This window comes from Apteryx rowi, unplaced genomic scaffold (assembly GCF_003343035.1).
Source record: "Apteryx rowi isolate R43461 unplaced genomic scaffold, aptRow1 scaffold_153, whole genome shotgun sequence".
Lineage (NCBI taxonomy): Eukaryota > Metazoa > Chordata > Aves > Apterygiformes > Apterygidae > Apteryx > Apteryx rowi.
This window is the reverse complement of record NW_020447786.1, coordinates 1,069,384-1,083,231: the sequence shown is the minus strand read 5'-3', so window position 1 is coordinate 1,083,231 and position 13,848 is coordinate 1,069,384. Positions and strand designations below refer to the sequence as shown.

The window sequence follows — 13,848 nt, the reverse complement described above, 5'->3', positions numbered from 1 at the left end:
TGAGTATTTGTCATGCTGTGTGGTGGAAATCTGTGCTATGCTTAATGGGTAGGATTGTGTATGCAAGTTTTGCTGTAAGTTGCAAAGCCTCTGGTAAGTATCAAAGATAAAATCAAAGAATAATTAGTACTGTCCTGGTCACTGCAAGCATTTGTCTTTGCGTGTTTTCTTGTTGAATTCTTTTTGCATGAAGCCAGTCTCCGAAAATTATGGTGATATCACAAGAAAGATGTGCATAATTTGCAAAGTGGAAAGGATCGCAATAGATGCATGTAAGCTGCCTGTTACTCAAATTGTCAGGTGTCTGTCTAGAACAAAGTCTACTAGAAGATCTTTTCCATCAGTGTCTCAAGGAAATAGTCTCTGATTACAATTGAAGTAGGAAAAACATGAGCAGGAGATGAAAATCCCTTGTTATTAATGAGCAAATCGGGGCTCCCCTAGAACTAGAGAACTTGTGAAGCATAGTGATCTTCCCTGGATAATTTGGTGCACTAGGAACAGTCAGGTGATACAGTAATGATGGCACTTGGTTTTCATAGCTTGTATTTGATTTGTTAGTACTGGCTGCTTCTAGGAGTTGCCTGGGAAATTAAAGTTCCTTATGTGGATGTTCAGGCTAGATTAATGGTGCAGTGTGCCCTGGCTGGCACAACAGCTGAAGGCTGTTTCGCATCCATCTTGCCAAGTGGCAGTTACCATTTAGTTAAAACAGAACCCTTAAGAAGCCAGGTCCAGCTGACTGTTTGGCAGCTTATTCCTAGAGTATTTTCTTGAGGCAGCTGAAGGTGTGTGTGGAAGGGGGAAAGTGTATTCAGAATGCTTTTACCTGGTTTGTATCCTAAACATTTTACAGATGTCATACAGCTTTGGTGATGATTTCCACAGTATTTGCATAGACTGAAATTAATAGTTCTGTAAAATTTTTGCTGTCTTTTACAAGTATTTTTTTTGTTCCATCTCACTTGAAACAATGGGATCAGTGTTAAAGCTTATGGTATTAAACCTCTTGCTTGCCCATCTGAAATAAGTGAAAATGTGTCCATGAACATGTAAACATGTGAACATGTTCACATGGGTAACCATGTAAATTCTGAGGAAATAAAGTGGAATACAGCCTTCTATTGGTTTCCATGTGAACACCCAGAAAACGTGTCCACTTGGGAAACTAATCTGGATCAGCTGCTTGCTCTCCTCTTAGTCAAGAGAGACTTAAAGGGGTGATAGTGCCCTCTCTTAGAACTCTGCCAAGACAACAGTTATGTTTTCAACATCTCTTAATTTAAAATTAAGATCTATAATTAAATACCAAGTTTCACATCTCTCTAACAGCTTAATACCTCACACTGTTCTAGCAATGGTAAGTGCAGGGTACTGGCGTGTCTTCTGGTTCATATAGAGCTGTATGCTGTTTATGTATGACTTCAATGTGTCAAACATCTAACTTGCTATTTAAAGAATTTGACTCTAGTGAATACTGGGAGTACACAGCAAACAAGAAAGCTTGGCATGTAGATTCAATGCCTTTTTGGAGCAGGAGTTCTCCTGAAAGCGTGGATATGGCACTTTGGCTCCTTCAAGGTGCTGTTTCATTGCCATCAGCTCTTTCATGAAGTAACTTGGGTGCAAGAGAACTTGAACTCAGGCTGTCTATCTGTAGACTATCCTGGGACTGATTATTTAGATGAAGGCAACCCAGCCTCAAGTAACTAGGTTGCAAACCACAAAGATGAGATGCAGAAATGTTGATGGGAAATGAGCTCAGTAGCTGAAAGGTGTAGTTCTAGGAGAAGAGTTAGATGCTGTCACAGTATCAAGTAAGACTCTGCCTCATGGAATGCAGAGTTGGCCTGAAATTCCATATGCCTTCGCCTCATAAAAACAAAAGCCTCTTGGGATTAAAGTGTAATAAATACATTTTGAATTTGAATAGAAACAGTAGTGCCATCTTGGAACTATGCCCAGAAAACATCTATGAACTGTCAGTTATTTACAGTCTCTCCACAAATCAATATAATGTCCAGACTTTCTTTAGATGTTTGGTATGGACATCTGTTGTTTGCTATAAGTGAAAGGTATACTACCTTGCAACTTGGACAGTTTGTATTTTTGCACAGGAGTTATAGCAGAACTCTGAAATTCCATGAGTATAAACATATTCTGAACTAATGAGGCTGAACTCAGTGCAGTCTAGGAGAACTTCAACTCTGAAACATTGACTTGTATTCTATAAAAAGGCATCAGTGCTATGGGGGACCTAATTGCTAGACCGTTAAACAGAGATGTCCATCCCCAGATGCACCAAAAATGCACTGATGAACAGCTAGCCTCCAACAATTTGGATGAGATATGTCAATTAAGCAGCATGTGAAATTTAGTTTCAGATTTTTAGCATTTTTGTCGACTTCCTGGAGGATGGGAGAGGGAATTTTATTTATACTCTTCAGGAAGATCTATGTTGTCCCTTTTTTTTTTTTTTTTCCAAATATGGAGTAGGGTGTCTGACTGCCCCATCCTGCCTACAAGTAGATTTCTTCATCTCTTTCCTTGCTCTCTATGCTTGAAAAGGCTGTGTCTGTGCTGGAGATTTCAGGAGCTGATGTCCACTGCTAGTACAGAACCTTGGAGCTTGCTAGAGGCAGCAGCCTTCTTGGGACTGTTTAACACTCTTTCTGTTAGTGTGACAGAGGTGTGTTTTGTTTTGTGTTTTGTTGTTTGTTTTTAAGGCAGGCCAAAAAAGCCTGCTTAAAACAATTCAGATAATCAGAAAACAGTAATGCTAGTGAAATAATGCTATCTACTAGACACTGCCTGCAGGTAGGGCTAGTCCCTGGTTTTGTAAAGGCTAGGTGTAGTCAGACATCTGAAGCTGGCCCAATCTTAAAATTTGTGGGTTGGAGTCTTGCAAGTCTGCAATGTGGTGATCATGCAATTGGCAAAGATGCAATTGATGACTTTATAGTGCTTGTGGGATATGTCATCTCCCTGCACTCGTGTATTATATTTAGCCTGTCTGTGGGTTGTCTGGTGTGCAGTTGTAGCATGAAAGAGTATCAGGATTATGACCTCTGAATGTTTTTCCTGACCTGGAAATCATATACTTCCATACCTCTGGGCAAAACAAGATGTCTTTCTCTAGAACTCAAACTGGGGCATCTCAGCGTGGTAACCGCAATATCCACATGTGAGTTGCAGTTCATGAGCCATTGGTACATTGACCCATAGTATAGAAACTTTCCTGGAACGGAGGGAAAGGGTGCAAAGAGTGATTTCTGATGTATGTAATTATTCAGTTAGTGAAATAAAATGAGACCAGAATGAATTCGTTGAGGGCCTGGGTGTGGTGGGTTGCTACCATACCAGTGTTGATTATGGGTGAATTTCTCCTTAATCTACTGAAGTTGGCCTCCAAAGGCTGGTAATGATTTGTCTTATACAGCAAAGTGCTTTGTGGATGTAGCGAACTACAAGCTGAACAGCTCAACTTGATCCACATAGTGTAGGCAAGCCCTTTACCTTGTCTGTCTGGGAAATCCAAGAGCAGTCAGATGTTTTCCCAAGAAAAACCCAAAGCAGGCAATCTTTTTGACTCCCCAGACTGTCAGTTCTCCAAAATTACTCAGTTTAAGAGTAGAAGGCAGAGCTTATCCATGGGAGCCTGCGGCTCACTTGAGTAACCTCAGATAGCAGCCAGATCTTTGTTGTAGCACCATTCCTAAGATAGTGAGAAATTCCTTGTTGACATTGCTCTAGACTGTGCTGTCGTCTTTTTCTCATCTTCAGTACTGGAATCTACAACAGGCAACTGTGGAAACTCAAGTACCAAGTAAGAGTATTGTGGAATAAGTAGCTGTCTTACATGGGATACAGTCTATACTTCATCTGAAGACACATGGACCCAACATATTGGGATGCTTTTGCAAGCCCTGTAAAAGTTGGGGCCTTCAGTACCAGACTTAGCCACAGTGTAACTGTCTTCTCTTTCATAGCATTTCATTACCACTTTTTGGTTGTCTAGCAGTCCTGTGCAGTCAGTCTACAACTTAATGCACCTTGATAAACTATGGTCACTCTCTTTAAATGCTTGTTGTCTCTGTTAATGTCTGTTCTAGGTCTATTTTAATTAATCCTTTAATGTGGTGTTTGTAACTTTTAAATGTCTTGCTGTGCAGGGTTCATTGAATTGAGTTGAAAAAGAAAAATTGCATTTTTTCAAAAAAATGATATCTTTAAACAGAGAAATGATTTTTCAAAGCTGTTGCATGGATTAGTAGTATCTGGCCCTTTATTTTCTTGATTTCAATTCATTCTAAGCACTTAGAGTAAAATAACTAAAGCCAACATTCCTTTCAAGTTGCCATTTAGTTTCCTACTAAAACGTCCCCTTAAATTTGCTCTTACCTCACAACTGCATTAAAAGCTATCCCTTTGTTTTGCTTATGTAGTTTGGTGCAAGTATGAGATTTGTTTAGGAACAGGGAGCACTTTAACAACAGAAATGTTTTAAAACATTGTTTTACTGTAGTCCCTTATTGATTTGGGATCTTAGTCTCATTTAATCCAATATTTATAAGTAGAGGGTTTTTACTTCTATTCTGCATTTAAATCCATTCTTAAAGTGAACTTTAATAAGGTTGGCAATGTTAGCTGACACATGCACTCCTTGTTTTGAAATGAACTAATGTTACCCTTCTTTGAAAGCAGCTATTGTAACTCTTGTTCTTTTAAATCAGTGGAGTCTAATTCAGTTGGATCTTATTCGTATTTTATTGTAGGAACCAAACATGAAAGGTATGATTTGTTATGTAGGAGACTTCTTTTCTTCACTTTCTCATGTTGCTCCAGTCTGCTGTGGCAAAGCAATTCTAAAGAGCTGTTCTGTTAAAGCAGTTGTGTTGGAAATCATGTAATCAAAGTAGTGATTTAACTTGATAATTAAGCTTCAAATATAGCAACATATGGTATATCTCCACAGGAGCACACCTTCTGTTTTGTTTTTCTCAGGTACGCAGATACTCCTTGTGGATGTTGTCCTTCAGAAACAGCCTCAGACTTGGCTTATGTGATAGAAATTTAATGGTAAAACTTGCCTTTACGGTGGGATGTGTCAATGTTCTGTACTGCTGGATAAAACCCTGAACTTCAGTTGGCAGCATAATTTTACATGAACAGCAGTGCAGTTTTCATGACATCACTGCATGAATACAGTAAAGCTGATGCAGATGTTCTTACGCACAGTGGTACAAACAGTTTTCTATTGTGATTCTGCACCATCTTGTTCATGTCAGTGACTTTCTCTGGGGACAGTTTTTGGTTCTGCTGACTGTAATTAAAATGAAGAGAAGCTCGTCCCTTAAATTACTCGGGTGTCGGGAAGCTGCTGCTTCTGCTAACCTAAGTTTTATTTCTTGATTCTAGGGTTGGATGCTAACTAAACATGGCTACAGCTTAGAAAAGTTGAAGTGGGTTCTTAGCTAATTTAGAAAAAGCTGGATTTCCTTGGCTGATGGGACTGGGACAGCACAAATTTATAGCTAAGGTATGTCAGGCTTGAGCAGCAAATGAGATTTAAATAGGAGACCTAGTTTTCCATGACATGTGCTGCTTCTGTGCCAAAGTAGAGGGCATTTTGGGTGGTGACTGCCCCCGCTTTGCAGGAGAGATGGTCAGTACTGTGTCTGAAGGATTGATCCTAGAGCTCCTGCTCTATGGAACACAGGTAGTCTGAGAAAGGTATAGATCTCAAGGAGACTTCTTTAAGTTGAAGTTATCACTTTGTTCCTTCTAGTTAGCTTCAAAGGAAGCTCAGCTTGGTTTCAGTTGTCAGTTCCTTCCACTCTAGCCTTCTTGCAGGATTGCAGCTGAAGGTAGGTGTGCAGGGAACAAAGAAATTGGCTCCTTGAGTAAGCAGTTCTATTTTAACTGTCCTACTGACAGTCAGGAAAAATAAATAACTTCCCAAAATGATGTTTTTGGCAGGGCAGGCAGAATTTCTAGAGACAGATGTCTCGATTCACTATAAAGGGACTGTTACTCAGAGAGATGCCCAAGTTTTCCACTGATGTACATAAAGAACTGATCCCTGCCAGTAGCTGATCACTTACATTTTTTGTTTGAGATGTGAAAATAAGAACAGCCTTGTAACCCTAAGGGGATTGTGCCTTGGTCTTAATAGCAAAGTGTGTGAGCGTTATGAATGTGGTTCCTGTTGTCTGAAACAACTTCAGTGAAACTCTGAAACTGTGTATCCTGTTAACAAGCTTTCCTGGAAGTGATGCCCAAAAGAAGGCATTTGTGGTGCTGAGAAGATGTCTCACACCACTTAGTAACTGCAATTGGTGTCAATATTTTGGTCAGAGATTACAGACATCTTTTCTGTCTTTTAAATGCTGTGCTGGGCAGCAATAGCTGAAACTTCATTGGTTGAGCTCTTCAGAGTTTTCCCACCACCACCCTTTTTCCTGTGGAGTTGCTATGTAGTGACTGACTGCAAGACATGATTTGTTTTCATATTTAGACTGGCAAAAATTACTTTCTAGTGAATGCAAAACCAGCTTCTGATATGCAATACTTTTTTCTGAATGTGAAGAAAGTGGCTCCTTGCTCAGTTTTGTACTTGTCTTCTCTTTAGTTCCCATAGTAGCATCTTGGTAGCTGCATGAGTCTGTTTCTGTTGAGAACTTTAAGGATGCCATTACCTGTTCTCTCATTTCACAACTTTACATAACACATGAAACTTCAGCCACTGGTTTTGAGTGCTTTAAAACTCTTTGTTCTGGCAAAAGGCACCTCCTATGTCTGTTCTTGGAGTCTGTTATTGACTTCAGTGTTGGGTCATTGCTTTTGTTTCAAGGCAGAAAGGAAGTATCAAAAGCTTGGGGGGATGAGGGGATTAGCTGTGAAAGGTATAATTAAATTGCTGCAACCAACAGTGGAATATGAATGTACGTTTCAACAGTTTTCAATTCTTTCAGAAGAGCCACATGCCAATCTAGTGTCATTTCAAGAGATCGGTTTCTGTAATTGCCTAGAACTGTGATTTTTTTTTTTTAAGATAATGTCGTGTGGCTCTTCACTGTACAGATCTATAGCTGTAACAATTGTTTCAAATTTGCATTCAGCTTTATTTGTGCCTAGTATCAGTCACTTATAATAGTAAGCCTGTAAGAGCAGTAGTAGCAGATTACCACAGTATTGGTCTTGTCAGGTTTGGAGTTTTAATTTCACTAACCATGGCAGAAAAGCTACTAGTATGAAAGGCTAGCACTGTATAAAACTTCTGCCAAACAGAATAAATATGGCAAAATTAGCATCTGTTCCAAGTGGAACAGGTTCTTGCTGTAACTTATGTGGAGGTGTATGAGAATTATCTTAATCGTATTTTCCTCAATAGTCTCTGTTATGTTCCACATCTGACTCCCTTTCCTCTGGCTTCCAATATTGGTGTAACCTTTTTGTCAAAAATAGATGCAGCACACAGGTCTGGTCTGTGGGATACTTGTTGCCTCATACTTGATTTCTGGCGGATGTTAACTGAAACTTCTGAACGGTAATGCAAAAAAGCATTATGACTGAGTTGAATAACAGTGATGCTGTTTCTTGTACATAATGTGATTCAGAGAGATAGAAATTGTGCTTTTCAGTTTTTCTTAGAAAACAAATGTAATGACAAGTAACAAAATATTCAAATATATGAAAATAAAATGATTCAAAATGCATTTCAAGTATCTATAAGGAATTACGTAAGTTTACATGTGCCTTAAAGAGTAGAACTAGGAACAGCAATTTTAAACAAGCTTAGTAACCAAAAATATCCAGTAGCAACACTTCTACAATATTGAATGTAGACCTAGGGCAGAGAAATGCTGTTGCCATAAAATACATGGCATCATCAGCTTTGTCTTCCCAAATTCAATCTGCACAAACATGCAGTGTGAATGACAAATACACTTTTTAATGAGAAATTGTCTGACATGAGTCACTGTCTAAATAAGATAGAGTGAAAAGAAAAATAAAACTTGGTATGCTTTCTGTGATTGTTGGGATTTATTGATTAATCTAAAGGTCCTTCTAAAGCCAAATACAACCATAGTCAAGATTTCAGGGGAGGAGGAGAAAGCTGAGCTGGCAGAAAGAGTGCATAGTACTTTTCTGGATACGCAACTGTCTTGTGAACCTGCCTTTCTCTAGTAAAGGTTGCCTGAGAATGAAGGGAATCCTTCTGGATGTGAGTTTTACTCTTAGTCTTAGTTTTATGTGCTGTGTAGTTCCCTCCTCAAGTGTAGTATGTTGACTTTAACAGGAGAATTTTATACCAAGTTTTGTATTGTCCTGCAGTATCATCTCATGCTTTAGATGTGGAAGATGAAAAGCTGTTACTAAGCATGTGGTTATGGCATCATCTTAAAAAAGTGCTTGCAGTTCTTTGTTTTATTCATTAAGCTCACTGGAATCGGTGTTTTTGGTAGTCATACGGCGTATTGTTAAAAACTTTAAGACTAACCAGGTAATAAAAAGATTATTCCATTGATACAGATTTGTTCTACACTAGGAAATAAACATGCATAGAAGATCTAGGATTCTTCTGGCACTGAATAACTTCTGTGTTAGATTGCAAGTTCTATGCACACCACATATTTTGCTTTTCCTTGTCCCTTCCTCCTTTCTGTGGATGAGAAAAGGTGAAAGGCATTTATTACCTTGGCTGTGTGAATGCATACAGTGAGGGACAGTGGTTGTGGTGGACTCAGCAGCAGTTGCTCTTCAAGAGCAAGGAGGTTAGACCAACAAAGGTGCTCTATATCTCCCTGAGAGACTCTGAAGCAGTTCAGATCAGGAATCTAGCTGGCGTTATGTATTTGTGATCCTGATTAAATGTTTGGATCTTCCAGAGTCTAGACCCTGGGGGATGAAGAGGAGATGTTTATAGCTGAATGGTTTCTAAGTGCAGAGAGGATGGAAATGTCTGACTGATTCTCCTTAGAGTGCTTTTAATTTGAAAGCTTAGTAAAAATACTGCATTGTTTGTTAACTGTTAGTTGTTGATCATTATAGCTGACAGGATAGGAGAAAGATGGTAGGAGTGAACCATGGTGGGCTAGCATTGCTGTAGGTTTAAAAGGAAAAAAATAAAAAGCAAGAAAACAAGGGAAAGTTTCTCTCTTCGCTGGAATCTCCCTATTTGTCTATAGGTGACTTTGATTAAATCCATGAATCTTAATGCTTTTGAACAGACCCTGAACAGGCAGATGGCTTCAAAACTCTGAATGGTGTTGGCTTTCACCAGAGACTAGTGGTCTGTGAATGTGGGATGGTCTTGATTTAGGCAGGTGAACTGATACTAATCAGACTTCAGTTTACATTGCAGATTTCCTCTAAGCTGTATCTTCACCTGTAAGAGTGTATCTAAATGTTCAGAAAAATAGAAATGTACAGTGGCAGCCAAGTCTGAAACTGGTGGTGAATTTTGCAGTTATTTTTGAATAACTACTTAAAGAAATTGACTACTGTTAAAGTAATCCCAGTGTGGGGGGGTTGTTTCTTTTCTTTTAATGTACCAAATATCTTGACTCAAACTATGAACTTCTTTGCAATTCGCACGTGGTATTGCTGTCTATTCAAGCTTGTTTCTTGATTTTTGGAATTTTCTGCCATAAATTAGGAATTTTCTGTCATAAAATGCAGAGTAAAACTGATGTAGCCTTAGCTTTTGTGGTTGTTGGCAGTTGTTCCTTGGGATAAGAAACTTAAATATTACAATAGCTTATCAGTGTGGTCTAGTTCTGACTTTATACTTTTGTGAAAGAAATAGTATCACTTAATTTCTAACAGTCTGGATTTTTTTTCTCCAACAGGAACTGTTCTTATCAGAAGCAGTAATGGCCAACTAATGCTAGTATCTCAACAAGCAATAGCACGAACACAGAGTCAGCCACAAAATAACACAAATGTAAGACCATCTGTACCTACCAGCACACCTGCAGTCAGAATATGTGCTGTACAGGTAACTTCTCTAACAGCTTTAATTTAAAGTAGCTGTATGTTATGTTCTTTTCTGTAGTTATAACAGGGTTTGCAAAAAAAATTGCTAAGGGTTCACTAAAGTATCTGAAAGCTTTCTGAACAGACTGTTCAGCATGACAGTATGTATTTTTCACATAAATGTCACTGTACACTTTGCTTTCTCAGTATGAAAAACCTGCTAGCAGTTATACATGGTATAGGTCAGATTCAGGAATCCTTCTCTTAGGATGATGATGCAAATTGTTTTAAAAGCCACCTAAATTGTCACTGCTAGAAACTGCAACCTTGCAGTCTTCTAATAAGAAACTTCCCAGATGCTAACTGAGGCTTAGAACATTTTTTGAACGGGCTCCTGTGTCCCTAGGACGTTCCTCCTTTTCTATGCTTTGTTGGCTTTTTGTTTTCCTTTTTGTACTGTAGCCAGCACACAAAATAAGAGGGGGCACAAAAAAAGTARCCATCTGTAGTCTTTCACAGCATGCTCATCATTTAACCTTTTTATTTTGATTAGAAATTGTGTCTATGTCTTAATCTCTTTTCCCCTGTAGATCTGGTAGACAAATAGCTTTGAAAACTGTTTAAACTATATAGGTTAAATAAATGATATGTGTATTGTTGTAAGGGTGGGTGTCTTGGTTTATGTTGGACAGGAGTAGGTATTAACTTCAGTGTCTGTTTTATCACTGACTTGTCGAACAACTGTTTTCCACACCATATTACTTCTTTCTTTGAAGAACTCTGGCACCCAATTACTAAAGAAAGTAACAGCTACTCCTGTGAAAACATTATCGCAAACAGCAAATTCTGTGGCTTCTACTGTTCAGCCACCTGCTGTAATACAGGTAGGTGGCAAACTTTAAAACCCCGTAGAATAACATTCAGTGATGGAGAGAACTGAAGATCAGATGGATGCATTCTTGTTATTTCTAACTCTAATCTGGCTTTCACTAAGCTAGTAACTTTTGTCCTTACAATGCATTTCTTTACTCAATGTCCCTTTCTTTTCCTAAATGCATAATTTAATTATACTTTTGCCAGAGTGTCAGATCATCTACGCTCATTGAAGTAGTGGTGAGTACAGCACTTGTATAATGGTAATGAGCAATGTATAAAACCTGGGTAAAATAAAGAATTTTGAGGACCATTTCCTATGCGTTTGTGCCCTGTGATTGAGCCCCTTCAGGTTGTAGCTGAATCTCTTCTGGTGGCTGGAGATTTCGTAATGGTGGTGTCCTGTGTGGGTTCCCTGCTGCCTTTGGGGGAAAAAAGTATACCCAAGATGTTGCCAGGTCGAAGGAGCTCTTTCTTCATCCTTCTCCTCTGTCAAGCTGTTTTTCATGTGTTGGATTTTCTTTTTCTTGTTTTTCTCACTAAAACCTGAAGGAAGGTAGTAGCTGAAGACCTCTTCTCTGACTGAACTGGACAGACAGGTTCCAAAGATATGGGTGTGAATAGACAGTGGCTGGAAATTCCTCATTATTTTAGATGGTGTTTGTCTTGTTTCTTAGGTCATATTTCTCTTCCCCTTCCAGACACAAATGCTTTAGGACTCTTCTGAAGCGGCCCGTGCAACCTGTAGAGTACAAGACTTCTCCTAGATACAATTCTTCTTCTGTTCTTGGACCAGAGTTCTAGATGAACATGTATGATAAAGGAAAATTGCTTCTTTCTCCAGCTAAAATACTCTGTTCTCCCCATGACCTGGAGGAGAAATCAGGAAGAAATCTGGCTTGTACATCCTTTTTTCATTTGTGAAAGAGCTTGAATGGGACTTGGCTGTAGCTGTTGACCAAGCCCTCAGTAAATGAGTAGGATCAGTCATTCAAAAGAACATGCTAGATGTATGTTCTTGACCTTGAGGGTGTTTGAAGGATGATGTGTTTGCTGACAGCTGTAACTAACAGTCTGACTTACAAATTTGTCCTCCTGCTGCTCTTCTGTATTAGCAACTGAAAGCAACTTACAGCTCTGCCTGTGATGTTCTATCTCTTCCTCCTCACTGTAGACAGGTATTGTTAAGGTTAAAGGGGAAAACCTGGAGACCTGTTTTTTAATACATTTTCTCTTTTACTTAGAATGGAAAGAACATACCCTTTGTGTCTTATAAGAACAGTAACCTATATTCATTATTCATTGTTGTTGTGAAGTATTAGTTTGAAAACCATGTGTTCATGATCTCTAGGTAGAGAACTTTAGGGTATAAAAGATACAATCATCTGCTGTACTACCCTTGCACTCGGGAGAAGAGATGAAGGTAAAGATTTGTTCTGTCAGGTGGATAAAACTGCCTGGGTCCTCACAATCTAATGTAATAAATGTTGAAGTTCATTATGCTAATAACTTCACTTTTTTTTAGCTTGCATTTGCCTATGTTCTTTATTTTTCTTAGTTCTTCTCTACTGTCTTAGTTCAGTTTGATGTAATCAGTTCAACCTGTGTTCCCCTGAGGTATTTGAAGAGATAGACATAGAATATTCCTTTTCTGTAACCTTTTTTAAACTACAGAAACTTGAGCACTTCTAGTAGGCATAGAATTGGCTTTAAACTGCAAGAAATATGACTCTAAGAAAAATTCATACCACATTTTTTTGGAATGGTTCCTTAGAGCCTGCCTGTTCTGCAGAGGATTGCAATATCCATACAGGTGCCATGTATAATAAGGCATAAATAGGTGCCATGTATAATAAGGCGTAGATAGGTGCCATGTGGATACATCCTGCTATCACAGAACTGCTTCACTCCTCACTCTGGAGGATGTAGTTTGTGGGACAGCTATGAGAAGAGAGTGCTGACAAGTTAGTCTGTCACGTTGCAGGAAAGCTCTGGGGAAAGAAAGGAAGAGCCCATGGGTCTGATTTCTTTGGCAGCTGTATATTTGTCATGCCTGGTGTTACTCTTGACAATATTTTGAGGTCACAGAAAAGGGGTGTTGGTGTGGAGGTGTGATGTCATCACAAAAAGTGGAAGAGAGTGAATAGGAAATAATGCTTAGCTTGATTGTGTTTCTCTTATCCTATGCTAAGTGTAACTTGGAACATTCTCTGCAATACTCTCTCTAGTTACTGACTCTTCATCTGAAAAATATTTCCATTTGTTGTCATTCCTGGATGTTTGAGCTCTAAGGTTAAAAATAAATAAAAATGTGCAGGTATTTTGTCTCACCTCCTTCCCAGATGGGATAACGAAGTTGCAAAGTATCTAATTAGCATCATGCTGGGGCACTTTCATTTAGATGCAAAGCTCTTCTCTTGAAATCACTTCAAAATATGCAGGATTAATGCCATTTTTGTGGTGACTGTTTCTCTGTTGCTCGAAGTGAGAATGAGAATTGTCAGTAGTGGAAAAGGTTGAGGGCAGATGACAGAAGCTAATTCCCATATATCCATCTTCCTGGGAAAAGGGTCCAGCAGACTTTCTGTTGTTCCCTCCCTCAGCTGATAAAATTCTGTTCTGGCCTTGATGTGTAAACATAGTGGGAATCACAAGAGATCAGCTCCAGCAAACCTTATGTTTTCAGTTTTTTAAAGCCCAAAGCATTGCAGCTTGACAGTTTTGTGCTCTGTCCCCTTCAGTCTCCCTCCCTTCCATCTGTTGGTGGGATTCTCGTGCCCAGTTTGCCTCCCTGTGGTCTTAGGGCTGTTGAGCTTCATCCTTGGAAGAGGCAGTGGTGGTGGCAAAGATCCTGCAGAGAGCTATTAAAGTGTTACCAACAGTGGGAGCCTAAGCTGGAGTGCTTTCTGGTAGCTGCCTGCTTCTTTCGTGTCAAGCTGGCAGCAGCTTGTGGAGCTGTGGGATGGACCCACCTCAGGGGGAAAAAAAAAAAAA

The 13,848-nt window shown here is 39.1% G+C and overlaps 1 protein-coding gene across 1 annotated transcript in view; it reads left to right on the top strand.

The window, feature by feature from the left end:
* The first annotated feature begins 4,784 nt into the window (after nt 1–4,784).
* Nucleotides 4,785–13,848, top strand: part of TAF4B (TATA-box binding protein associated factor 4b) — a 52,196-nt gene continuing 43,132 nt past the window's right edge. The window contains exons 1-2 of the mRNA XM_026059173.1: nt 4,785–4,791; nt 9,855–10,003. Coding sequence (XP_025914958.1) covers nt 4,785–4,791; nt 9,855–10,003 — 156 coding nt within the window. The remainder of the gene's footprint in view (nt 4,792–9,854; nt 10,004–13,848) is intronic.